This window comes from Balaenoptera physalus, assembly GCF_965194825.1.
Source record: "Balaenoptera physalus genome assembly, chromosome: 3".
Taxonomy (NCBI): domain Eukaryota; kingdom Metazoa; phylum Chordata; class Mammalia; order Artiodactyla; family Balaenopteridae; genus Balaenoptera; species Balaenoptera physalus.
The window spans coordinates 10,375,027-10,402,937 of record NC_138890.1 but is presented as its reverse complement, the minus strand read 5'-3'; the positions used below and the strand labels follow the sequence as shown (position 1 = coordinate 10,402,937).

At 41.4% G+C, this 27,911-nt stretch overlaps 2 protein-coding genes across 5 annotated transcripts in view; both read right to left on the bottom strand.

Moving 5' to 3' along the window:
• The window catches only part of LOC309658669 (uncharacterized protein), a 29,324-nt gene extending 11,390 nt beyond the window's left edge, over window positions 1-17,934 (bottom strand). Inside the window, exon 1 of one of the 2 annotated variants that reach the window (XM_082457512.1) lies at window positions 16,360-17,934. In XM_082457512.1, coding sequence (XP_082313638.1) covers window positions 16,360-16,362 — 3 coding nt within the window. In that variant the 5' untranslated portion in view covers window positions 16,363-17,934. Of the gene's footprint in view, window positions 1-4,332; window positions 11,540-16,359 lie in introns of those variants that run through there. The other variant, XM_082457511.1, reaches the window with a different exon arrangement.
• Window positions 17,935-22,651: 4,717 nt separating this feature from the next.
• LOC309658666 (uncharacterized protein) overlaps window positions 22,652-27,911 on the bottom strand; it is a 66,873-nt gene continuing 61,613 nt past the window's right edge. For all 3 annotated transcript variants that reach the window (XM_082457503.1, XM_082457505.1, XM_082457504.1), the window contains one exon: window positions 22,652-27,726. In XM_082457503.1, coding sequence (XP_082313629.1) covers window positions 26,670-27,726 — 1,057 coding nt within the window. In that variant the 3' untranslated portion in view covers window positions 22,652-26,669. The remainder of the gene's footprint in view (window positions 27,727-27,911) is intronic.

Below are 27,911 nucleotides of genomic sequence, written 5' to 3'. Positions count from 1 at the left end.
GTTAGAACATTCCCACATACCATACACAAAAATAAACTCAAAATGGCTTAAAGACTTAAATATAACACCTAATACCATAAAACCCCTAGAAGAAAATATAGGCAAAACATTCTTTTGCATAAATTGTAGCAGTGTTTTCTCAGGTAAACCTACTGAGGCAATAGAAATAAAAGCAAAAACAAACAAATGGGACCTAATCAAACTTATGAGCTTTTGCACAGCAAAGGAAACCATACACAAAACAAGAAGACAACCTATGGACTGGAAGAAAATATTTGCAAAGGATGTGAGTGACAAGGGCTTAATTTCTAAAATATACAAACAGGGCTTCCCTGGTGGCGCAGTGGTTAAGAATCTGCCTGAAAATGCAGGGGAAACAGGTTCAAGCCCTGGTCCAGGAAGATCCTACATGCCACGGAGCAATTAAGCCCGTGGGCCACAACTACTGAGCCTGCGCTCTAGAGCCGGTGAGCCACAATTACTGAGTCCATGTGCCACAACTACTGAAGCCCGTGCACATAGAGCCCGTGCTCTGCAACAAAGAGAAGCCACCGCAATAAGAAGCCCGTGCACCGCAACTAGAAAAAAGCCCACACACAGCAACGAAGACCCAATGCAGCCATAAATTAATTATTTATTTATTTATTTATTTACTTATTTTTAAAAAAGGGACCTAAATAGACATTCCTCCAAAGAAGACACACAGATGACCAACAGGCACATGAAAAGATGCTCAACAACACAAATTATTAGTGAAATGCAAATCAAAACTACACTGAGGTAACAACTCACACCAGTCAGAATGGGCATCATCAGTCTACAAATAATAAATGCTGGAGATGTGGAGAAAAGGGAACCCTCCTACACTGTTGGTAGGAATGTAAATTGGTGCAGTATGCAGGTTCCTTAAAAAACTAAAAAGAGTTACCATATGATCCAGCAATCCCACTCCTGGGCTTATATCAGCAAAAGAGGAAAGCTCTAATTCGAAAAGATACATGCATCCCAATGTTCACAGCGGCACAATTTACAACAGCCAAGACATGAAAACAACCTATGTGTCTATCAACAAATGAACGGATTCCAAAGATGTGGTTTATATATGCAATGTATTATTACTAGGCCATAAAAAAGAAGGAAATAATGCCATTTGCAGCAACATGGATGGACCTAGACATTATTAGACTAAGTAAATCAAACATTGATAGACAAATATATGATATCTCTTATATGTGGAATCTAAAAAAGAGTACAAATGAACTTATTTACAAAACAGACAGGCTCACAGACATAGAAAACAAACTTATGGTTACCAAAAGGGAAGGGGGGAAAAGGGATAAATGGGAAGTATGGGATTAACACATGCAGTTTACTACATATTAAATAGATAAACAACAAGGATTTGCGTATAGTATAAGGGATTTATAAATTGACAAAATAAATTTAAGAGCTGCAGATTATAAGGGAGCTCACTGAAGTCCATGATGTTTTCATGGTGAATATTCCCATGATTATAAAATAAATAAACCTGTCCACAGTGTTTTCCTCCCAAAGAACATAAAATCACTATCCTCTAATCAGAAGGAAGTCCTCTGTGACCAGCCACTGTAGAGGTGTCCTTCCTTCCTCTGCCATTGTCAAGCTCCTCTAGGGAGAAAAGGAACATGCAGTTCAACCCTTAAGCATAAGAATCCCTTAGCTGAAGACAGCACACACTGCCAGTAGTCTATAAAAGGGTATATTCCTCCATAATTGAGGTCTCTGGCGAGTGTAAGGCAGGTCTCTCAAGCAGGCGTGAAATAGCTTGAGAGAGCAAGGAAACGTGTGTGGACTTTTTTATTTTGGTTTTGTGGTGGGATACAGTGAGAGTTTACACACAAGGGCAGAGCATGTGTGGATTCAATCTTTTCCTGCGCCAAAGGTAGGAGCAAAGCCTTTCTCACTGTCTTGGATACATGTGGGTCACAAGGGGAAGAAGGAGGGATGAGGCTCTAAAGCTGTCCACAGTCAACTGTCAAAAAATTGGAGTCAGAAGCTTCTACTTCCGGCTCTGGCATTTAATAACTTAGAAGCTATCATTCCCAACCTCGCAAGAAAAAAGCAAAATAACTTGAAATAAACTTCTCTTCTTAGATTCTTCACAGCATTTAGGTCACAGGGCAACCCACGATCTTTAAAATTGGGAAAGAGAAAATAAATACAACATTATTAATATCCCCCAAATATTCTGTTCTTACCATGGCCTGTCAAAAAATTCTATTTCAGCAGAGTTTAATGGAAACACAAAAAAGACAGAACAATATCCATGAACCCTAACATAAACTGTCTTAAAAAGAAGACTTATAACCATCATGGGATTACGAAAGGAAAAGACAGAAAAGAACAGAAGAAATTAGGGTAGTAACAATCATTGAGATTTTCCTAAAATTAATGATACACGACACACTGTAGATCCAGGAAGCTCAGAGGACACTAAACACATAAACAATAAAAATGGACAACCAAGTAGCTCGTATTCAAACTAGACAAAAACCAAAGACAAGGTGAATATATATGGAAAGAGGCCAGAGGGGAAAACACCTTAGTTATACAGAAACAAAGATTAGAATTAAATCAGACTTCTTTTCAGAAACCACGCAAGAAATAAAAGAGTGGAGTGAAATATTTAACGTTTTGTAACAAAAAACAACTCTCCTAGAATTCTGTGTCAAGCGAAATTATCTTCCAGGAATAAAGGAGGAATAAAGACTTTCTCAGAAAAAAATTGAGACTTTGTCTTAATAGACCTACTGTGAAAGAAATGTTCAGAGACTCATCAGAAAGAATGTAAATGATGAAGATGTAGGATTAGGAAAACAATATATGAAGGTAAAATATCTACGGTAATTCTTATAATTAATATGGCAGATAAACACTTTGTTTCAAATATGAACAAGAATGTATTTGGCAATTATAAACTTACGGATAAGTGAAATAAGTGAGAGCCATGTGACAAGGGACCAGAGATGGGGGAAGTGGGAACAACTTCGTATGAGGTTACCTGCATGCCCAATGAAGTGGTATGGTGGACTTGACAAATGATGTGGCTTAGTTGTAAGTGTATACTGAAAACTCAAGGGCAAGCACTAAAAAAGTGAAAAAATATGTGTAATTGATATACTAACAGAGGATTAAGAAAAACAATCAGGTAAAATGCTCAATTAAAGCCAGAGACGGCAGAAAAAGTGGGAAGACAAAAAGAAACAAAGTACAAGGGTAACAAATAAAAACAATAAAAGGTGTGGTAGGTATTAATCCAACTGTATTAGCCACCACTTTAATCAAGGTCCCAATACAACTGAAAGACAAATACAGTAATGACAGATTTTTTAAATCACACTTAATCGTATGTTGTCCACAAGAATTCCACTTTAAACCTAAAGACACAGACAGACGAATGTTAAAAGGATGACGAAAAATGTCCTATGACAAAGCCAGAGAGGGACAAGGCTGACAGATCAACCAGGAAAGCTTCCAAAGAGGACCACCACCGGCAGGATTTCGGATAGGATGTCTGTGCCCAGAAAAGATCCTGAGGGAGAGGCATGAGGATTCAAACGGTAGTTCCACGTAGTTATTCATGGCTGTCCTCTCATGTCAAATATCCACAACGAATATAAATCTATAAAAAGGGGTCATCCATGACGCTGTGGGGAAAAAAAAATTAAAACAAAAAAAAATTGGCTCTGCTTGAAATGCACCACGGAAGACAAATAGTTGATAATGATGCTGTGAATCGAAGAGGAGAAGCGGGAGTTTTAGAATTCGGGAAGGAATCTGGAAGTTGAGGCATTTATTGCCACTCTAGGAAGAGCTAGGCTAGAGGGACAGGGTCGTGGATTTGAGACCCTGCTCCCCAACCATTTGGAAAACTCTGGAGAAAACGGGTCCCGCCCTGGGGAGAAAGGAGGGACTGGGGACCCCACACAGTTCCTCATACACAGGTACCCCGGGGACCAAGTCAGTATTGTTCCCTGATGACCCTCCTCGTGGTCACCGCACATGCTGGGGGAGACGCGGGGCTGCGGGCGCAGAGCTGCCCAGAGAGGCTAGGGGCCGGGGCCGAAGTCGTGGCGCGCAGTGACGGGACAGGACGCCCGGGGTCCCGACTGCAGGCCCCGCCCCCACGCTGCGAGCCGGAGGGAATGAGGTCCCAGTGGCTGTCCAAGTGGACACGGGTCCGCAGACTCCGGAGTTGAACGCGGGGAGGCCCGGGTCCCGCCTCGGCCTGTTCCCCGCCGGTTCCTACCAATTTCTCCGCTCCGTCTCCACACGCCGGGGAGGCACACTCACCATATCCAGCTTTTCTGGGTCTCCCCGAGTCCCTCCTACGCCTCCCACGACCAGTGCAGAAACGACTGGGACCGTAAAGAGCTGGGAACGCCTGATATCCTCCGTGGGATGTCGGAGTCCGTGGCGACTTTCTTGCTGGTGCTGTGCGTCGCCCCGCCCACCTCCACCAGCGGCGCCCCTGATTGGACAGTTCGCAAATCCCGCCACTTCGTGTCTCAGTGACTGCAGAGCAGGAGGGCTGGGATCCGCCCAAACATCTTCGCCTCTAGGTGGTAACCTGACCAGGCAGCTCCATTTGCATTTAAACAGAAAGTTTTCCTGGCCTGAGGCTGCCTATGGTGTTTTCACCCAGCTTTTTGTGAAAGTGTGGGCTCAGGTGTGCGCCGGGAATTCCCGATTCAGTCTCAGGTTGGAGAAATATAGAGCAAGAGGATGGTGCAGGCCAGGTCTGCTTGTAACAAATGGGCCATCTGTCCTCTGCAGGTCAAGAGCTTGGCGTAAGGCTGCGGCAAACCACTCATGGAACTATGACCCTTGTTTAGAATGTCAACCATAAGGACCACCAATTATATAGAGGCAAAATGGTAGTCTATTGGGGGATCTTAGAATTGCAATTCAGGGGTAACAGATTCTGGAGAGACCCAGAATGGTGTCCCACCCGAGGAAAATGGGTAAAAGTTTTTCTAGGAAAAAGGGGGTTGTTCATTCAGGCTTACAAAACTTCTTTACCAAGAATTTGGATTGGAGGGTAAAATTCGTCTATACATACCATTGGGTTACAGAACACATCTCATCCGTTACTAGGGAAAGGTATGTTTTCTTTAGTCCAGAATAAGTCCATTTATCATCATCATCATCATTATTTGGCAACTCAGCAACTATTCAGCCATTTTATTTAGAGAGCTCAGCAAAATTCCAACACGAGAAGCAAAGATGGGGGGGTCCTTTGGTCACATCTCACTCATTCCTGACACAGTTCTTTTCACAAGAAACACACTTAAGTGTGACCTCACCGTCTGTAACAGAGTCTGGTCCATTTTAGTCTTTGATCTTAGCGAGCACTGAGATTTCCCTCATCCCTTTCCCACCCCCACTCTTTTGTTACTTAAAGTAAAGAATCCCAGAACACTTGGCCCTGGTGAGAAATTTGAAGCCCGCAGTCCTAGCTGGGCGCAAGTACTCTGCTCAGTCTAACCACAGGGTGTGAGATGTGTTCATTAAGTTCTCACGTCTACATTTACACTGAAAGGAAATTTATTTTACATCAGTTTTTGCTTCAAACCCTAATGAACTTTGAAATATAAATGACTATGACATCCCTAAGGCAATTGATTCCTATTATCTCTGTTACAAGAAAAACATTAAATCATCCTGTAAACTTGGGATTCATCTGGAAACTCTTCCCCCACAGCTTTCTTGAGGTATCATTGACTAACAAAATTGTCTATCCTTCTGTTACTACCACAATATCTTGATTACCTTTGTTTAGTACAAAGTTTTGAAATCAAGAAATGTTAATCCTACAATTTTTTTTTTCTTTTTCAGGAATGGTGTGGCTATTCTGGTTTCCTTACAATTCCCTATAAATTTATGAAACAGATTGCCAATCAAATTACTGTTCGGATTATGATTATTGAATCTTAGGTCATTTTGCAGAGAAATGCCATTTCAACAACGTTAAGTCTTCTGATCCGTGAAACTGGGATGTTTTCCCATTTGTTTATACATTAATTAATTTCTTTCAAACGTGTTTGTAGTTTTCAGAGTATTTGTTTTATACTTCTTTTCTTATATTTATTCCTGTTTTATTGCCTTTGATTCTATTGTAAATACATTTCTGAATTTCATTATCAGAATGTTCATTCAAGTGTATAAAAATACAGTTGTTTTTATTTTGATCTTGTATCATACAACCTTGTTAAATTCAATGACTAGTTCCTATAGTTTTTTTAGCACACCCTAGAGTTTATTATATATAAGATACCTGACTGGAAGCAGAGACAGTTTTACATCTTCCTAACCAATATGCACGCATTTTAATCCTTTTCTTGCTTAATGGTTCTTGGCTAAAATCTCCAATAAACTGTCAAACAGAAGTGACAAGAGTAGACCTCTTTTGTTAGTTATGGCTGGGGGTAAGCATTCACTCTTTCACCATTAAATATAATATTAGCTGTGGGTTTTCCATAGATGCTCAATATGAAGTTACGACATTTCCTTCTATTTTATTTTTTTATTTTTGGCCGCGTTGGGTCTTCGTTGCTGTGCGAGGGCTTTCTCTAGTTGCCGTGAGCGAGGGCTACTCTTTGTTGCGGTGTGCGGGCTTCTCATTGCCGTGGCTTCTCTTGTTGTGGAGCACGGGCTCTAGGTACCCGGGCTTCAGTAGTTGTGGTATGTGGGCTCAGTAGTTGTGGCTCGCAGGCTCTAGAGCACAGGCTCAGTAGTTGTGGCACACGGGCTTAGTTGCTCCACAGCATGTGGGATTTTCCAGGACCAGGGCTCGAACCTGTGTCCCTGCATTGGCAGGCAGATTCTTAACCACTACGCCACCAGGGAAGCCCTCCTATTTTTGGTGAGTGTTTTAATCATGAAGGGGTATTATTTCTTCTGTCAATTATTTCTTTGAGTCTATTTAGAAGACCTTGCATTTTTGCTTTTTACTCTATTGACCTCATTCATTACATTAATGATTTTGAGATGTTAATCCAAACTTTCATCCCAGGAACAAATCCCACTTGGTCATGATGTATAATTCTTTTTATCTGTGGCTGTATTGGGTTTGCTAGTATTTGTTGGGGTTTCTTGAATCCATATTCACAAAAGAAATAGGTGTGTCTTTTTTTTTTTTTTTTTTTTTTTTTTGGTACTTCACGTGTTGGCTTTGGTATGAGTAGTTCTGGCCTCACAAAATGAGTGTGAAGTATTGTCTTCATTCTATTATCTACAAGACTTTGTGAAAATCAGTAATAAACCTGTCACCCAGGGGAGCAACCAGACGGTCCCTAACCCACCATGCCTAAATTGTCTCTATTAACAAGTACACCTGTCTTAGGCAAGGAGGCAAGGAAGCCAACAGCCCCAACCCCCCATTCTAATAAAAACCTCCCTCCTGGCAAACTTGCAGAAAATCAGAACTAACTGTATCTACTAGTTGTGTTTACATGACAGCAAAAAGAGGGCTTAACCATAAGAATCCAGGATAATCTGACTGAACTTCAAAATTGGGACAAATGTCACTCTACAGCTGATTACCATCTCATCGTAATAATAAAATCTCCACCCCTCACCCCCCTGCCACATTGATTCTACCTGCTTCTGACCCAGACCCAGAAGGGTCACCACACAGGAGCAGAAAAGAGAACTGAATTGCATTCCAGGAAACCTCCATCCATTTCCATGAGTCAGGATGACAAAAGACACTCGTCCCCTGTAACCTCCTTCACCATTTTCTATAAAAAGCTTATCCCTGCTTGTAATCAGAGAGAAGGTGTCTTTAGAGCATTAGCTCCCCTTCTCTTTCTCTGGCCATTGAAGAAAAGCCTGTCGTCCTTGCACCAAATTCAGTTCCTTTATTGGCAGCTCAAACCTGAGCGGGAAAGAACTCCCTGACTCAGCCAGGGGGTCTTTGCTTCAGCTAGGGGCCCGGGAGGGGAGTCTCCAGTCTAATTCAGTAACAAATCTTCTTTAAAATTTTTGGAGAACTTTGTGTAGAAGCGATCTACGCAAAGGTAGAGTCTAGGTTTATTTTATGGGTGGATTTTGTTTACTAACTCAACCACTTCACCTCTTATAGTTCTATTCTGATTTTCTGGGTTTTTTTCTTTTTCCGTTATTTTTTTCTTTTTACTAATATGTATTTTTTAAACTTATTATTGAAATATAGCTGATTTACACTGTTGTGTTAGTTTCTGCTGTACAGCAAACTGATTCAGTTATACATATACATTTTTTATATTCTTTTCCTTTATGATTTATTACACGATATTGAATCTAGTTCCCTGTGCTATACAGTAGGACCTTATTGTTTATCCATTCTATATATAATAGTTTGCATCTGCTAATTCTCTACTAATATGTTTTGTTTTCTAGTCTATTTTGCCTGGTATTTATATAATCTCTCCAGTTTTCATGTTGGTGCTGTTCACAGATGTACCTATCATACGCTTTTACTTTCAATCTGTTGGTATCTTTGCATCTAACGTGTGATTCCTCTCAGGTAGAAGGTAGATGGGTCCCTGGGCTGAGCAGCTGGGAGTTTGTCAAGCAGAGTAGATTGGAGCTTTGTTTTCCTTAGACACGCCAAAGACAAAGTTAATGGCAGGAGCTGAGCTCTGCTGGAGTATTGAGATAAGAGGACCACATCTATCAATCCTGAGGTCAAGGAAACCTCCCTATCTGCACATGTGCAGGAAGGCTCCTTGGAGGTCAAAAAGGGAGGGGGGCACCACCCCATAAGAAGTGTGGACATACTCCTGCAGTCCTCTGTGTTGGAATCCATTTTGGCAAAAAGTTGTGCACGCATAGTGGGGAGAGCTCTAGGACAGGTCAAGTGTGGAAAACAAATGAGATAACTGGCCAAACGTAAACAAAGATCCAGAAGAACTGCCCTATATAAATAATTGAACCGCCTCTTTACTGTGCTCATTAGGGAGGACCCCACACCCCTTCTCTCCGGGTGTGTATTTCTGCCTTGCTTCTGTCTTAAACAAACTGTTTCTCTGTGTGCTCTCCCACATGTTATGCTGTGTCTCTGATAATAAACTTTGTACCTGTCTTTACAGTTTTTGCCTCTTTGAGAAATCCATTTTTCAAATGGGGCAAGAGCCAGGGGAACTTTGCTTCTCGCCTGGTGGTCTAGCAGCTAGGATTCCTGGTTTTTCATCCAGGCTACCCAGGTTCAATTCCTGGGCAGGGAACTAAAACCCAGCTTCAAGACTGCTTGCTATTGTCTCTCTGAGATCACCTCTACATAGAATGTAAATTTAGATCATAGTTTGTTTGTTTGTTTAATCTGGGGTGACAATCTCTTCCTCCTGTTTGGATCATGTAATCCATTCACATTTAGTATTTTTGACATAGTTGCAATTATACCTGCCATTTTACTTTTTGTTTTCTACAATTCTCATGTTGTTTTTAGTTCTTAGTCCTCCTTTACAATTTTCTTTTGCATTAAGTGAATATTTTCACGTGTAACACTTTCATTTTCAAACGACTTCTCCATTATATATTTTAAAAAATTTCAGAGGTTGCCCTTTTAACATAGATGTACTAAATTACTAAAATGAGACTCAGATTTATACTAGCTTAATTCCAGTGATACATGGAAACATTACTCATATAAAGCTCTATTCCCTTTTGCCATTTTTGTGTTATTATTGTTATGCAGATTATTTCAACTTATGAAATAACCCCCAAAGTATTTTCTTACACTTATTTACCATCTATGGTCATCTCCTTAGCCCAGTACAGCTTTACTCCCACCTTTGTGCTCTTTAATGGCAAATGCACTACACAGATATTTGCTCTATGTTACGCATTAGACTGTTACTGTTACAGTTACTAGACTGTGTGTTACTATACACAGTCTAGTAACACATTACATACATAGGATTTATACAGTTCCTTTGACATCAGTTAAAAGAAGAAAAGAGAAAATATGTATTGATTCTGCCTTTTCTACTTACAGAATTACCTGTATGAGTGTTTTTGTTTCTTTATGTTGATATGAATTACCTTCTGGAGTCCCTTGCTTACAGCCTGAAGAACTCCTCCAGTAATTCCTGTGGGGCAATTGACTGTCAATATATTCTTTTAGCTTTTGTTGATCTGAAAAATGAAGGGCAGCCTTCATTTTTTTCAGAAGGCAGTTTTGGTGAATATAGGATTGTTGGTTGACAGGTTTTCTTCCTAGTGCGCTTTGAATGTTTCCCTCTGCCTTCTGGCCTCCCTGTTTTTTGCTGAGACATCACCTGGTTTTACTGGGGTCTCCTTGTAAGAGTTGGGTCATCTTTCAATTGCTCTTTATTCCCACCATCTGGTTCCTCCCTTCCTATTTCTTTGCATGTCTCATATTTTGTTGTAAACTAGACATTTTAGGTAATATATTGCAGCAACTCTGGGTTCTGGACCCATTCCTTCTGGGGATTATTATGGTTATGTGCTTATTTATTTGTTCAGTGACTGCCTGGATTATTTTAATGAAGCCCGTTCCCACTGTACTGAGAAGTCAGAGCTGGTGTATTGAATTAAGAATATGCAGATTATGACCTGCTGGATAACGGGCACCGCCTGTTCTTGACCTTAAAAATAAAAGTTATTTTACCAGTAAAAATGAGTTTATGCAGAAACAGCAAAGGATTGCAACTCTGGACAAGCAAGCTATAACAAAAGCCATAGTCAAGACCAACAAAGAAAGGAGAGGAATGTTGTTTTATTGACATAAATGAGGAAGTTGGGCGGAGCTTTTTTTTTTTTTTTTTTTTTGCCGTGCCACTCAGCATGCGGATCCCAGTTCCCTGACCAGGGATCAAACCTGCACCCCCTGCATTGGAAGCACAGAGTCTTAACCACTGGACCACCAGGGAAGTCGGGAGAAGTTGCTTTGATGGAAAGTCCACTGGAGAAAAGTGAGAGTTCAGGGTGATGACAGTTTCTCATTGGCTGAGCTGCTGGGCAACTCAATTTTTTGTAGGAAATGCAATGTACATTCTTCTCTTTGTGACCTATAAGGATGATCCTTTCCTGATGAAGATTCTACTGTTGAGGTGTGTAAATGACAATTCCTCCTATAACTGATGTGGAGAGGTCCTGGGCTACAGGTTCCCATCATAGGCTCCCAACTCCATTTTAGTGAGATTCCCTTTTATAAATTCTCATAACCATCCACATGGGGTGGACAGGTATCTCCCTCAGCAAATGAGTTCCCACTTTGGGTAAGTGAAACCCGTGGGGTTGTTCTGATTGAAGGTGCAGTTTCAATAAACCCAGAGAAAGCAAGTACAGCCAGAAGATCTATTACTTACACATCCCAGAAGTTGGGGGCTGAGGGGGGGTTACAATGACCCTGGGAAAAGGGCAGTCCTCAGTCCCAGGTCAGGAGCAAGCAGGAGAGAGTAGGCACCTATCAATTATAAGATGGATGGCACTGTCGAGTAAAAAAAAGTGCACAACCTAAAAGTTGACAAATATTTTTAATTAATTAATTTATTTATTTATTTTATTTTTGGATGCGTTGGGTCTTTGCTGCTGCACGCGGGCTTCTCATTGCGGTGGCTTCTCTTGTTGAGAAGCATGGGCTCTAGGCGCGCGCGCTTCAGTACTTGTGGCACGTGGGCTCGGTAGTTGTGGCGCACGGGTTTAGTTGCTCCACGGCATGTGGGATCTTCCCGGACCAGGGCTCGAACCCGTGTCCCCTGCATTGGCAGGCAGATTCTTAACCACTGCGCCACCAGGGAAGCCCGAGAAATATGTTTTATTTGGCAGAACTTCTGAGGACTCAAGCCCTGGAGACAGCCTCTCAGATAACTCTGAGGGACTGCTCTGAAGAGGTTAGGGAGGAGACAGAATACATAGGCATTTTTACAATAAAAACCAGGTAGTTGGAACATGAAAATCAGGTAGTCTGGTTAATTAAAGAAAACCAGATATCTCAGGTTAATGAATTTAGCACTTTTCCATGTACAGGAAGATGCAATAGTCTGGGCTCATTGAAATCGTTCCTTTGTTATGCACCTTAACTTACTATCCTTGCTGGTCCTTACTATCTAGGACCAGTATCCTGCTCTTCTCCATCCTGAATCCCCTCAGGGAGCACCCTTGGGGGTGGCAGCAGCGCTTGCTGGCTAGATGGCCCCAACATCCTTTGTTTACTGATATGGCAGATAACAGTCTTCATCCACAGTGCAGAGGTCACTAACTTTTCACAAGCATAACTCTAAGTGGTTTTACTGTTTGTTTGTTTTTGTTGTTGTTTGTTTGCTTGGGGCCACACCTGGCAGCATGTGGGATCTTAGTTTCACAACCAGGGATGGAACCTGCGCCCCCTGCATTGGAAGCGCAGAGTCTCAGCCACTGGACCGCCAGGGAAGTCCCTCTAAGTGGTTATTTTAATAAATGTCCTGAGAAAACCTTAGCAGGAACCAAGAGTGGAATCCTAAACTCAAGTCTTTATCTAAATGTCCAGATTCTGGGTGTCAGCAGGGTTATCATACTGTAAAATGCCTAGGCAGTGACTAGGAAAGACAAAAGCAGTTTTTCGAAAAGTGGTTTTTCTCACCACACCCCAGACAGAGTGAAACCTCTAACACAGGTCCTCAGGTTGGGCGCAGCTTTGGGTAAACCCGTTGTATCCTGGGATGACAGGACCATTGGTGAGGCTCTCTTGCTCTTTCACGGACCTCACCCAGTGGTGAAATTAAATCAATCTGTGGCTCATGGCTCGACTGTTTTCACCAACACGGGGCAGGGAAGGGGAGGAGAGCAGGAAAGGGCATAATTTACCCTCGAATTTATTCAATGCAATTCTTTGGTTCCTTTGTAGAAATGTTGCCCAAAATCAGTATGTGATATTTGTTTAACCCTTGGAATCCTCCTCTCAGCACTCTAAGTTCCCAATTCCACCCAGAAAACTAGGCAGTGTACAGGTTATGCTACTTTCATTAAATACAGAATCTACTCCTAACTGATTTTCACCTCATTTTCCACTTTTTTTGCTAGGGTCCTTTGACTTCCACTTTTCATAATCTTTTGGAAAGGTAGTCAGAGCTCGCTTCCCACCCACCCACCTACACCCCACCACCCCGTACTCAGGAAAAAACCTCTGTGCCAATCCTGGAGCTGTTTGGGGGTAATAGGAAGCCTCTCTGAATGATAATCCCATCCTAAGAGCTGAGTGCTCAATGGAGGGGAGACAGCAGCCAGTGGTCCTCTTGATTGTATCTTCAGGCACCTCAGGAATGACTTACGATACAGCCACCTCATCTGCTGGGAAAAGGGCAATCAACACCCTGTATTGTCCGTGCACACAAAGGCATCACCTCTGTTCCATGTGTGGGGAATAAAAGAATCGTGTTCCAAGTTTGTAAGAAGAGTCATCCAGCAAGTATTAACCCCCAGCAACAGGCAGTGGGGGCCGGTTTGAAAAGTTGAAGTCTGTTCTTTCTAGGAAAACAGTTCTCTTGAGTGGGAGCTGGGGTAACAGTGTGCCATGTGTTCTAGGTCACAGTAGTCTAAAGTGGAATCTTCAGCAACGTAAGCTGAGAGGAGCTAGAGAGGGAGTGAAATAAAATGCATATTTTATGGCAAGTCAAGAAAAATTTAAACATAAATTCTTCTCTGCCCTTTGGTTTCCTCTCTCCTCCCACTGTGCATTGTGTATCTGCATTATGCATCAACTAGACCTCCCCCATCAGCAGGAATGTCTGCTGAACCATAAAGAGTAACATTTTCCTAGCATCAACAAGACAGCTCCTTAAAACATTTCTTCTTGATCTTGTAAGGGGTCACATGACCCACCACGATTCTGCTTAGATCTGGATTATGTAAACTGTCAATAATATGTCATTTGATGTACAGCCCTCTACCTCAAAAAACTTATATAACTGTACCTTGATTTCTTTTTTTTTTTTTTTTCGAAGTGTAAGCTTTTACTACACCAGCACAACTTGGACTTCACCAACGCCTACCTTCATGGGGCATGTAGCGTGACTCATGATTGCAGACAGAAAATCATTTGAAGCCTGTGCTACAGCCCTGGGCTACCTTCAGAGACATTCAGTTACACGAACCCTGACTTGCTTCTAAAAATGTGAGTCCCATTTTCATTTTCCTTCCTCTCTGCCTTGCTCCCTACTTCCTGCCTTCCTGGGGCTTCTCACTGTCTGGGTAACAAGGTTTGGGCCTAGCCAAACCTGGGGTAGTGAGACCCCTCTGTCACAAGCAGTGCTGGGGCCTGAGGCTGAGCCTGTGGCCTCTGGAGCCCAACCTGGCTTGGTGCCCGTGTGCAGCACCAAGGGGTGGCCTGTTAGGCTAGCTCCCGGCTCCCTGGGGAAGCCTGAGGACACTGGCCTGATGGCAGGTGCTACTGCACTCCCTGGGGCCTCTCAGAACTCCCACTTCTAGTTAGTGGACCGAATCACGGGACAGCCACACCTCACTTTTCCTTTTCCCAATTACAAGCAGCTGGGAGGGCCCCTGGCCTCATCAGCTCTGTCATCAGAGTGGCTGCTTTTCCCCAGGGCTCCAGCAAAGTCCGACAAGAAGGGCTAAGGGCTGCTGCTGTAGGCCTGGGCTGCAGAAACCCTGCCCAACTCTCCGGAGAGCTGGTGCCCCGCTAGTCCCACTGGACCACTCACCTCTCCTCCTTGGCCTGTGTAGCCAGCAGCCTTCCGACCTGCCCTCCTCCCCACCACCGGCCCCTCCAACGACATCGGCTTTCCTCTCCCACGAATGCTGGCCTGAAGGCAGGCTGTTGAGATGTCCTGCTCTACTGACAGCCAGCAGCAGCCAGCCCGGGGGGCTCTGAGCCCTGCCTGTGCCCACACCCCAAGAGCAGCAGGGCCACCACCTGCCCTCCTCCGTGAGGATGGAGCCCCCACGCCACTGCCCACAGACTGCAGAGGGTTCGCGAGCTGTGAGAACTTCCAACCATGAGAATTTTGACTTCTGGGTTTAGGGATCTGACCAGGTGGACAGTTCAGCTCTGAAACTCATCACTCTCTTCGGGCCCCTGCCTGTTCTGGTGTTCCAGAACAATTCAGCAAAATCACTCAGATCCAGTGTTTATGTGAAATGAGAGAAGAAAATTCTCAACCACTTTTACTAGTTCACCCAGAAAACCCCAAACATCTATTTATTCCTTTCAGAAAAATGTCAGTCAATTATTATTTCCAAGGCAAGTTTATTTACAACAAAATTAATCATACTTGAATACTTTTTGTCTGTAGGTCTAAATCCTGGAATGTCATTTGAAATCAACCAAAAGTAAAGAAGAGTCCAAAAGAATTCACCATACTCAGGAAATGAAAAAAAAGTGAAACAAAAATTCTTCACAACTAGAATGCAATACCGGAATTTTTTCCCCCTGAAATTCACCTCTCTTATCACTTCGGAAATATTTTATACGGTCTTTCAAGCTCTATTAATTAGATACATTTTCCACTATTGAAAAAAGAACTTTAAATAAGTGAGTAGATCTTTTGAAGGGAACTAAGCTAGGGACGGGCAGGGTAGATCGTCCATAAAAGTTTCCAAAAAAACCTCCACGAAAGGATTTCCTATAGGGTATCTGTTCCCAGTAAAATATCGGAAGGAGAAAGGATTTCATACAACCTACTTCCAAGTGGTTACTGTCGGCTTTCCGCTCATGTAAAATATCCACAGACCGCCCCCCTCCCCCCGCCAAAATGCCATCCAGGACTCCGCGCAAATAGGATAAAGAATTAAAATACTGGGTTTGTTTCAAATGCACTGCGGAGACGAATAGTTGATTTGAATTGGAGAAGCGAAATTGACTTTGGGAATGAGGGGAGCAATCTGGAAATTTAACGATTTATTGCCAGCCCTAGAAAGAGCTACTCTGAGGGGCTAAAGTTTTCAATTTGAGATTCCGCTTCCCAAATATTTGTAAAACACAGAGGAAAATGGGTGCCCCTTGGGCAGAAAGGAGGGGCTGGGACCCCTCAAACTGCAGCTAATCCCACCACCGAACCCTGGAGAACGAGTCACGTTTGTCACCTGAAGCCCGTGCCCGTGGTCACCGCAGAATCCGGGGGAGAAGAGGGGCTGCGGGCTCAGAGCCACCTGGAGAGGCTCCGGGGCCAAAGTTCCTGCAGCGAAGTGACCGGACAGGATACCCGGGGTCCCGGCTGCCGGGCCAACCCCCATGTTGCGACTCGGAAGGGACTGAGGTCCGAGCGGCGCCCCAGTGACCGCGTATGCGCCGACTCCGGCCGAGTCGAAAGACGGCCGGTTTCGGCCGTTTCCCACCAGTCCCTCCGCGGTGTCCGTAGCCCGGCTCAGCACACTCACCATTTCGAGGTTTTCTGGGTCTAAGTCCCACCCAACGACTCCAAGGACCAGTGCAGTTCACAGGGCGACAGAAGGTACGTGAGAGTCACCAAGCCAGTGAACCGGTCAAGAACCGGGACCATCTATCTGCGCGGTGGGAGAGAAAAAAAGGAAGACCACGCAGAGCCGGACATCGCCCCGCCCACCTGCCTCACCGGCCTCCTGGTTGGACAGATTCCAATACCCCGCCCCTCGTGCCTGAGTGACAAGCTGGGGTAGGTGGGATGGGACCTGTCCCCACTTGGCACTTTTGTTTTGTAAGGGAACTTTTTCCTGGCCTGGGATTGCCTCTGATGTCTTCCGCAGCTCCTCCTGCACTGGGATTCCTGATTCAGTTTGAAGAAGGAGCCAGTATAGATAAGAGGATGGCCCAGGCCAGACCTGCCTGGAAAAAGAAGGTTTTATGTCCTCCAGGGCTCAAGGGCTTGGTTTAAGGCTGTGCGGCCAGGCATTTCTTGTTAAGAAACGCAGACACTTAAATGTGAATTCACCGTCTGTAATAAAGGGGCTGACTCCATTTTCACTTTCGTCCTTGACAGCGCTGAGGCTTCCACCCATCCCTGCCCCATCCCTGCTCATTAGGTACTTAAGCTAAAGAATCCCAGAGCACTCGGCTCTGGTAGGAGGTCTGAATCACTCAGCGCTAGCTGGGTGGCTGGACAAATCTCTGTCAAACCACAAGCTATGAAGTGTGTGCATTAACTTCTCAGGTGTACATTCCACACTGGAAAAAACATTTTTTTTAGATCAGTGTTCCCTCTGTGCCTAGAAAACTTTGAAATGTCAACAGCTGTAATATATATGAGGCAATTATACGCATATTTCCACTGATAGAAGAAAAACAATAAGTTGTACTTAAAATTGGAATATGCCTGGAAACTCTTCCTGCCCACCCCCATCTTTTTTGAAGTATAACTGACTAATAAAATTACATTTAAGGATTGAAACATGATGATCTGATACACTTATGTTGTATTGTATAATTGAAACTTCCTAAGAGAGTGGATCTTAAGCATTCTGACCACACAAACAAAAATAAAGGTAACTAACTGAAGAGATGGATGTATTAAGTAACCTGTAAACTCTTACATTCCCCGGAGACTGCATTGCAAAACTCTTTTCCATTACAAAACATTTCATGCATTGATTTATTTGAACAGCTTTATTGAGATGTATTACACTTATTGTATAATAGAAGGCACCCATTAAGTGTACACTTTGGGACTTCCCTGGCGGTCCAGTAGTTGGGACTCTGCCCTTCCACTGCAGGGGGCACGGGTTCCATCCCTGGTCAGGGAACTAAGATCCCCCATGCCGCGTGGCAAAAATAAATAAATAAATAAGAGTCTACATTTTAAAGATTTCAGTATATTTGTAGATACGTGCAATCGTCACCACCGTCAATTTTTGAAGATTTTTGTCAATTTAAAAAATAACTCCTCTGCTCTTTAGCTATCACTGCTCACCTTCCCATCCTCCTCCTCCAATTCCTAGCCTTAGAAAATCACTAATCTACTTTCTAGTTCCCTATTATGATCTTTCATGTGAAAAGAATTATATAATACATGGTCTTTTGAATGACTTCAGTCACTCAGCATAATTTTTTCAAGGGAGAACTATGTATCAATATTTCCATTATTTTATGTCATAATAATATTCCATTGATTTGATATTATTATTATTAAACACAATTTATCTATTCATCCCTTAATAGACATTTGGATTTTTGCTACTTTTTGGCTACTATGAATCATATTGCTATAATATTTATGTGTAAGTGTGGTCAAGCATGATTTCCTTTTTCTTGATCATATATCTAGAAGTGGGATTGATGGGTCATATTATAATTCTAGGTTTAATATTTGAGGATCTTCCAGACCCTTTCCTAGAGTGGCTACTCCATTTTATCTTCATTCCACCCATGTATGAGAATCCAAATTTCTCCCGGTATCCTTGACACATTTTGATTCTAGCCATCCTAGCTGCTGTCAAGGGTGGTATCCCATTGTGGTTTTGATTTGCATCTCCTTGATGGCTAATGATGTCCAGAACTTTCTCATATGTTCTTTAGACCATTTGTCTATTTTACTTGGAAAAATGTGAATTCAGCTCTTCTGTCATATTTAAATTGTGTTATTTGACTTTTTATAATTAATTTAGAAGAGATCTTTACATGTTTTCAACACAAGTTCCCTTTCAGATATATGATTTGCAAAATTTTCTTCCATTCTAAGGGTTATGTTTTCACTCTGTTGCCTTAAAATTTTACCTTTAATTGTGGTAATATGCACATACCATAAAATTTACATTTTCACCATTTTTAAGTGTGAAATATATTGACAGTATGAAATATATTGACACCGGGAAACCAATCCGCAGAACTATTTTCATCTTCCAAATCCAAAATTCTATACCCATGTTGACCTAAAGAAATAGACTGCCAGTTATTTCTCCAGCAAATTATGGGTTTATCCAGGATGAGCAAAGAATTGCAAATTAGAGTCTGCAACCTTGGCAAGCCAATGCATGTTCTCATGCAGGAAGGGGAGGAGGATTTTTTTTTTTTTAATTTTACTTAAGTGTAGTGGATTTACAATGTTGTGTTAATTTCTGCTGTACAGCAAAGTGACTCAGTTATACACATATAGACATTCTCTTTTTTAATATTCTTTTCCATTATGGTTTATCACAGGATATTGAATATAGTTCCCTGTGCTACATAGTAGGACCTTGTTGTGAGAGGAGGATTATTTTAAAGAAGGGAAAAGGATGTTGGGAGGGCTATAGTAAACAAAGAGAGATCTGAGAAATTGAGAATTCAAAGTATGGTGGCTTTGCCACAGATAGAAAATTTTAAAAATTAAAAAAAAAAAAGAAGAAAGAAAGAAAGAAAGAAAATAACAAAAATGCTCTCACATGCTAGGAGAATGTTAAGCTCTCTGGAACTATAATTACTATGTGTGCAACCCTTCCTTCCACCAACTTGGGATCCTTCTTAGGAAGAACTGGAAGGACGGGGAAGGACACCCGGTACAACAAGCCTTTCTTGGAACCCACTCTGAAGTTAGAAAACACCCTCTAGGGCTACACCTGCCCTCATGTCATTCACATAACTGTTGAAAATGTGGTAGGGCTTCCCAGTGGGCATCTGCCTGTGATTAGACTTTCTTGAATCGTATCCTGGGAATGCTGTGGTCTGAAACATAAAGGTACAACTAACAGATCTTCCCAAATCAGATCTGCCTACACGTATCCTTATCTAATCCTTGGGCATGCATTTTATATCTACCCAGGGCGGGTCTTGAAGCCATTTCCTGCTCTTAAGTTTCCTAGCTCAAGACTACTCTATGCCTGCTTGCTGGGAGACATGGGGATTTTTGGTTTTGGTTTTGGTTTTTTGGGGAAACATGTTTAAATGCAACACTGTCCCACTCTGGAAAATTTCTCTGTGTAACTCCAGGTGATGGTGAGGTGAAACAGTGGCAAAACCCAAAAACAAAGTAATAGGGCTCAGGTCGCTCAGACACAATATTACCCGTTGTCACATAAACGTCAGTTCTGCACCAACAAGCACAGTTTCATAATAGTCTCAAAACCACCAATAATGTAAAAAAGAGACACCTTGCCTCGTCCTAGCGCTAGGAGTCCTTCAGGCGCCTGGCTGCCCTTAAATCACATTCCCCGAGGTCTGTGGCACATTCTACCCTGAGGTTAAAGCAGCACAAGCGCTGACCACTCCAGGCTCCCTCTCCCCAGTATTTACCTCCAGAGGGAGTTTGGCCCCTAGCTACGGAGGCATGTCCCTGCTGTTTTCTGGTACAAGAATCTCCCTAAAGATCTCCAGCCCTTTGGCTTGCGGGAAATGGCATCTCTGCCAGATCCTCCAAAGCCTGGGGCCTACCTGTGAACAACACCTACCTACCTGTTTATTCGCATGTCTCGTATTTTTGTTATAAAGTAGACATTTTAGGAAACATAATGTAGCAACTCTGGGTACTGGACCTATTCCTTCTGGGGATTTTTACTGTTATGTGCTTATTTATTTGTTCAGTGAGTGCCTGCACTATTTTAATGAAGCCTGTTCCCACTGTATTGAGAAGCCAGAGCTGGTATAGTGAATTAAGACTATGTAGATTATATGATCCTGCAGTCCCACTCCTGGGCTAATATCTGGACAAAACTATAATACAAAAAGATACATCCATCCGTATGTTACAGCAGCACTATTCACAATAGCCAAGACACGGAAACAGCCGAAACGTCCATCAACAGATAAATGGATAAAGAAGATGTGGCACATATATACAATGGAATACAACTCAGCCATAAAAAAGAATGAAATAATGCCATTTGCACAACATGGATGAATCTAAAGATTATCATACTAAGTGAAGTAAGTGAGCAAGAGACAGACAAATACCAGATGATATCACTTATATGTGGAATCTAAAATATGTCACAAATGAACTTATCTATGAAACAGAAACAGACTCACAGACATAGAGAACACACCTGTGGTTGCCAAGGGGGAGAGGGGAATGGGGATGGATGAATTGGGAGTTTAGAAATGGCCGATGCAAACTATTAAACATAGAATAGATAAACAACAACATCCTACTGTATAGCACAAGGTACTGTATTCAATATCCTATGATAAACTATAATGGAAAAGAATATGAAAAAGAATATATGTATTTAACTGAATCACTTTGCTGTACAGCAGAAGTTAATACAACATTGCAAATCAACTATTTTTCAATAAAATTAATTTTAAAGAAAAGAGTACAGTCTTTCACAACAGGTTCTCTGGCATATTTGTCATATCTTTCTCTTCCTAGCTTTCTATCGTCTCACAATTTACGTAAATTTATAGGCCTTGGTTATGTCATAAAGGAGATTATAAAAATACTACCTGGGATACTAAGAAGTGAATTTATGTATTTTATAACCCTGTCTCTAACAGTGATAAAAGATAAAATACAAAATCATAAAAATGACCAATAGGGACTTCATTGGTGGCACTGTGGTTAAGAATCCAGCTGCCAATGCAGGGGACACGGGTTCAAGCCCTGGTCTGGGAAGATCCCACATGCCGCGGAGCAACTAAGCCCGTGCACCACAACTACTGAGCCTGCACTCTAGAGCTCTCGAGCCACAACTACTGAAGCCCACGCGCCTAGAGCCCGTGCTCCGCAACAAGAGAAGTCACCACAATGAGAAGCCTGCGCACCACAACAAAGAGTAGCCCCCACTCTCAGCAACTAGAGAAAGCTCTCGCGCAGCAACAAAGACCCAACGTGGCCAAAAATAAATAAATAAAATAATAAATAAATTTATTTAAAAATGACTAATAGTCTCCTCTTCTTACTAATATAACTGAATGATGCTTCTTACTAATTAAGTTTAGCTCCATGATGTTTTTGCCTTCAAGAAAATGTTTACAATCACCAATAATAAAATAAATTAAACCTCCTGAAAGCATTCAATAAAGAAAAACATCTTACTGCCTTGAATAGCAATCAAATCCTCTAACACAAGTGAAATTTCTGTAAGAAGTCCTTTTGAGCACCCTGTTACTGTTACACACCAGTCTTATAGGGTTTGTAATCATCCTTTTTTAAAATTTTTATTGAAATATAGTTGATGTATAATATTGTGTTAATTTCTCCTGTACAGCAAAGTGATTAAGTTATACATACATACTTTTTAATATTTTTTCCATTACAGTTTATTACAGGATAATGAATAGTTCCCTATGCTATACAGGAGGCCTTTGTTTATCTGCAATCCTTCTTAATAGAATTTATTTCACCCCAGTATGTTACTAGAGCTGTGACCTTATGGGTCCCTGACAAGACGGCACTGAAAAAAACCATGATTTAACTTCGCAGATAAGAATGAGTAACAAATGAGTTTCATGACAAAAACTGTAACAAAATAAGAAAATGGCCTGAGGATAAAGTAGCTGACCTTCCATTCACAGGATAAAACTGACTCATACTGGGACTTCCTGGTGGTACAGTGGCTAAGACTCCACGCTCTCAATGCAAGAGGCCCAGGTTCGATTCCTGGTCAGGGAACTACGAGATATGGCAACTACTATTTCGCATACTGCAACCAAAGATCCAGCATGCCGCAACGAAGATCGAAGATCCTGCGTGCCTCAACTAAGACCCAGCACAGCAAAATAAATAAATAAATATTGGGTTGGCCAAAAAGTTCCTTCGGTTTTTAAGTAAAAATGAAAGACACATTTTTCATTTTCACCAAAAACTTTATTGAACAGCATATTCACCATTTTGTTCCACTACCTTCTGCCATTTTTCTGGCAACTTCATAATTCCATCTTTCCAAAACTTTTTATCTTTTTGAGTAAAGAACTGTTCAAGGTGCCTTTCATACAGCCTTCCAGGGAATTGAAATTTTTTCCATTAAGAGAATTTTGTAAAGACCAAAATAAATGGAAATCCGAAGGTGCAATGTCTGGTGAATACAGCAGATGAATCAGAACTTCCCAGCCAAGTTGTAACAGTTTTTGCCTGGTCATCAAAGAAATATGCGGTCTTGCGTTATCCCGATGGAAGATTATGCGTTTTCTGTTGACTAATTCCGGATGCTTTATGTTGAGTGCTGCATTCAGTTGGTCTAACTGCGAGCAGTACTTGTTGGAATTGATCGTTTGGTTTTCCAGAAGGAGCTCATAATAGAGGATTCCCTTCCAATCCCACCATATACACAACATCACCTTTTTTGGATGAAGACCAGCCTTTGGTGTGGTTGGTGGTGGCTTGTTTCACCTGCCCCACGATCTTTTCCGTTCCACATTATTGTACAGTATCCACTTTTCATCACCTGTCACAATTTGTTTTAAAAACGGAACGTTTTCATTACATCTCAGTAGAGAATCACACGCAGAAGTACGATCAAGGTTTTTTTCACTTAACTTATGTGGAACTCAAACATCAAAGCGATTAACATAACCAAGCTGGTGCAAATGATTTTCAACACTTGATTTGGATATTTTGAGTATGTAGGCTATCTCCCACGTGGTATAACGTCGATTGCTCTCAATTAATGTCTCCATTTGATCGCTATCAACTTCAACTGGTCTACCCCAATGTGGAGCATCGTCCAGAGAGAAATCTCTAGCATGAAACTTGGTAAACGAATTTTGACAGGTTTGATCAGTCACAGCACCTTCTCCATACACTGCACAGATTTTTTTTTGCGTTTCAGTTGCGTTTTTGCCTTTCTTGAAATAATAAAGCATAATATGCCGAATATGTTACTTTTTTTCTTACATCACCAATATTAAAATGGCTACACAAAAATTCACCAATTTTGATTTTTTTAAAATGCTTATTGATATGAGAACTGCCACAATACAATCTAACAAAATTGTTTTGAATGAAGTTAAAGACAACTTAGTGCTACTAGACCATCATTTTTTTTTAATTTTTAAAAAAATTTATTTATTTTTGGCTGTGTTAGATATTTGTTGCTGCACACAGGCTTTCTCTAGTTGCGGCGAGCAGGGGCTACTCTTCGTTGTGGTGTGCAGCCTTCTCATTGCAGTGGCTTCTCTTGTTGCAGAGCACAAGCTCTAGGCATGTGGGCTCAGTAGTTGTGGCTTGCGGGCTCTAGAGCACAGGCTCAGTAGTTGTGGCACATGGGCTTAGTTGCTCCACAGCATGTGAGATCTTCCCAGACCAGGGATCGAACCCATGTCCCCTGCATTGGCAGGCAGATTCTTATCCACCGTGCCACCAGGGGAGCCCTACTAGACCATCTTATGGAAAAAAACGAACAAACCTTTTGGCCAAGCTAATAAATAAATATTTTTTAAAAACTTACTCATATTGCATAATGATTAAATGAAGAAAGCTGCAAGGTTTTTCTAAATATTCATACATAAAATGGGAACTTTAACATATTCTTTGAGGAAATGAAAAGTAACATTTGTTAGCTAATGAAAGCTTCAAAAAGAGTTGGTAAAATATTTGAAAAGACTACAAAAACTACTGTTTCACAAAAAATTCAAACAGCTTCAATCATGTAAAATAAAATACAATAAAAAACATGTTAGGGGACTATATTCAGCAACAAGTAACAGGAAACACCCATAGCCATCTTGACAGAAGGAGGTGCTTATTCTCACATGGAAACAATGGGTCACCGATGCCCTTGCACAATGCAGCAGAGAAACAAACTCCCATGTCATTCTTTTTGGCGGCACCATTGTGAATGTCGTGGTGAGTCAGGAACACATACTTACTAGTATTATTAACAACATAAAGTGTTTCCTACACATATTAGACACTATAAAGATATAATCCAGAGAGAAGTGGAATCAGAGACTATTACCAACTATAAAATACTGAAATAACTTTCGAAGTGGACACAAGAGGGCTTACAGAAAAAAGTCAAACTCTGATGGATCTTTGATGTGGAAGCTGTGAAGATATCAGGGGAAACTACATGTTTATTGGAAATCAAACATTTGTTGGGGGTGTTGAGGACACTCTTGACTACAAGGACACAGAATCTTGAAAATAAGCTGGGAGATGGTGTCCTTGAAGCTCCTACGTATCTGCCTCTCTCCCAGTGTGGGGACTCCACTATCTGAAGAATGTCTTCTCTGCATCTGCTTTAAAATCACACACCGGTGAGCTGTTGGTGAATGCTAACATGGAACCACAAAGGGGATAGATTCTGGAAAGTCTAGGTTCTAATATCATGCACAGGCAAGATATCTCCAAGTCCAGATTTTTGTATTATCACAAGTCTCACAGTCTATTCAACAAATACCACTCAGAAGGAAACACAAAAAGCAAATAGGAAAAATCATAATTTACATAACAGTATACTCTTTGACATCCTAGTCATACATAAAATTTATTCCAAGTGTTTAATAGAATGGAAAATGGGAAAAGGCTCCTATAGGCACCACCACCAAAAAGGATCTTTCTCAGTAAAAAGGGTACAATATATACAATAGATTATAGACCTAGGAACTGCCACACAAAACTACTAGGAAATCCCAACAAATACCAAACTGCCATTTTTCAATGGCCCATTAACAGAGAATGAATAGAACATTATAAAAATGTAAGCCTCCCTGCATACTAGAAATACACTTAAATGCATCCATGAATCCAACAGGCTTCAGAAGTAAATAGAACAAAATAACTATCCGATTAAAGGAAAAATCACTACCTTTAAACGTTATGTACTATTGTTGAAAGACGAATTACAGAATGAATTCACATTAATATTCGTTTGTGAAATTAGTAGAAATCCACCATTGAAGGATACACTTGAAGAAGGATCCTGAGTAAACACAACATATTTATAAACTTTTTTTTTTTTTTTTTGGCTGCATTGGGTCTTCGCTGCTGTACACGGGCTTTCTCTAGTTGTGGCGAGCGGGGGCTACTTTTCGTTGCAGTGTGCAGGCTTCTCATTGTGGCAGCTTCCCTTGTTGCGGAGCATGGGCTCTAGGCGCGTAGGCTTCAGTAGTTGTGGCACGTGGGCTCAGTAGTTGTGGCTCACGGGCTCTAGAGCGCAGACTCAGTAGTTGTGGCACACATGCTTAGTTGCTCTGTGGCATGTGGGATCTTCCAGGACTAGGGCTTGAACCCATGTACCCTGTATTGGCAGGCGGATTCTTAACCACTGCACCACCAGGGAAGTCCCATAAACTTTTAAAACAACTCTTTCTGGACTTCACTGGCAGTCCAGTGGTTAAGACTCTGCATTTCCACTGTACGGGGCACAGGTTTGATCCCTGGTTGGGGAACTAAGATCCCCCACATGCTGCACAGCCTGGCAAAAAATAAATAATAATAAACAAAAATTTTAAAAACTCTTTCATACTGAAGGTTTTCTGGAACATTAGGCATAGATTACTTTCCATCAAGTTATCTCATGTTACTTACATTTATACTTCTTTTCCATGGGAGTTTTTATGTGTAATGATATCGACCAATTGAAGTGTTTCCCAGGCTGTTTACAAACAAGGTTTTATCTAGTAAATCCTTTTATGGTTTCATAAACTACTAAGATCAGAAAAGCCATTCCCACATTCGTCACATTTTATATGATTTCTGTCCAGTGTGCAGTCTCAGGTCTTTGAACGACTGAGAGGCAAATGAAGATTTCCCACATTCCTGTCATTGATAGGGTTTCTGTCCAGTGTGAATTCTTTCATGCACTTGAAAATATACGGAAGTGAAGGTTTTCCCTTCATTTTTACATTCATAGGGTTTTTCTCAAGTATGGGTCCTTCGATGTATTTTCAAAACCGCTGGATACCTATAACTTTTACCACATTGTTCACATTGATATGGTTTCTCTCCAGTGTGACTCCTTTCATGTGTTTTAAGAGAACTGGGATTAATGAATATTCTCTCACATTCTTTACATTTATAAGGTCCATCTCCAGTGTGTGTTATCATGTGTTTCTGAAGGGTTATTTTCCATGTGAAGGCTTTCCCACATTCCTTACATTCATAGGGTTTTTCTCCAGTGTGGATCCTTTCATGATTTCGAAGAGACCGGGCAGTATTCAATACTTTAGAACATGTTTTACACACATACGGTGTCTCTCCTGTGTGATGTCTTTTGTGTAGCTGTAAGGAACTGAAATGATTGAAGGCTTTACCACACTGCTTACATTCATAGAGTTTCTCTCCTCTGTGAATTCTTTCATGTATTTGAATAGTTTCAGGACTTTTAAAGGCTTTTCCACATTGTTTACATTGATAGGGTTTCTCTCCATTGTGACTGCTTTCATGCATTCGAAGACAACTGGGATAAATGAATGCTTTCTCACATTTCTGACATTTATAAGGTAAATCTCCAGTGTGAGTTACCATGTGTTTTCGAAAAGTTGTTTCCCACATGAAGGCTTTCCCACATTCCTTACATTCATAGGGTTTCTCCCCTGTGTGAGTTCTTTTGTGTAGTCGGAAGGATTTTTGATATCGAAAGACTTTTCCACATTGTTCACATGCATAGGGCTTCACTCCAGTGTGACTCCTTTCATGTGTTCTAAGAGAACTAGGAGAAATGAATGCTTTCCCACATTCTTTACATTTATACACCTTCTCATGGTACTTTTGATACTCTCTTGGTTTGTCTTCAATGTGACATTTCATATGTCTATTAAAGGATGAATGATGCATGAAGACCTTTGCACATGCACTGCATTCCCATGGTTTTAAACCAGGAATTTTCTTCTTCAGATTGAGAGTTGGAATAAGGGTGAAGTTTTCTCCACAGAAACTATTGCCTTTACTTCCAGAGAGTCTCTCTACCATAGGACTTCTGTAAACGATGAGAAGATTATTAACGATTTCTTTATTAAGAAATCATTTATTTATTGTATTTATTATGATTTATAGGAACAGTGAGGTTTTCTATCTTGTGTGAATTGTTAGAAGTTGAATAAACTGAATGCTCTGCAACAGGACTTCACCTTTTCTATTAAAAAGTGATATTCAAATATAGGG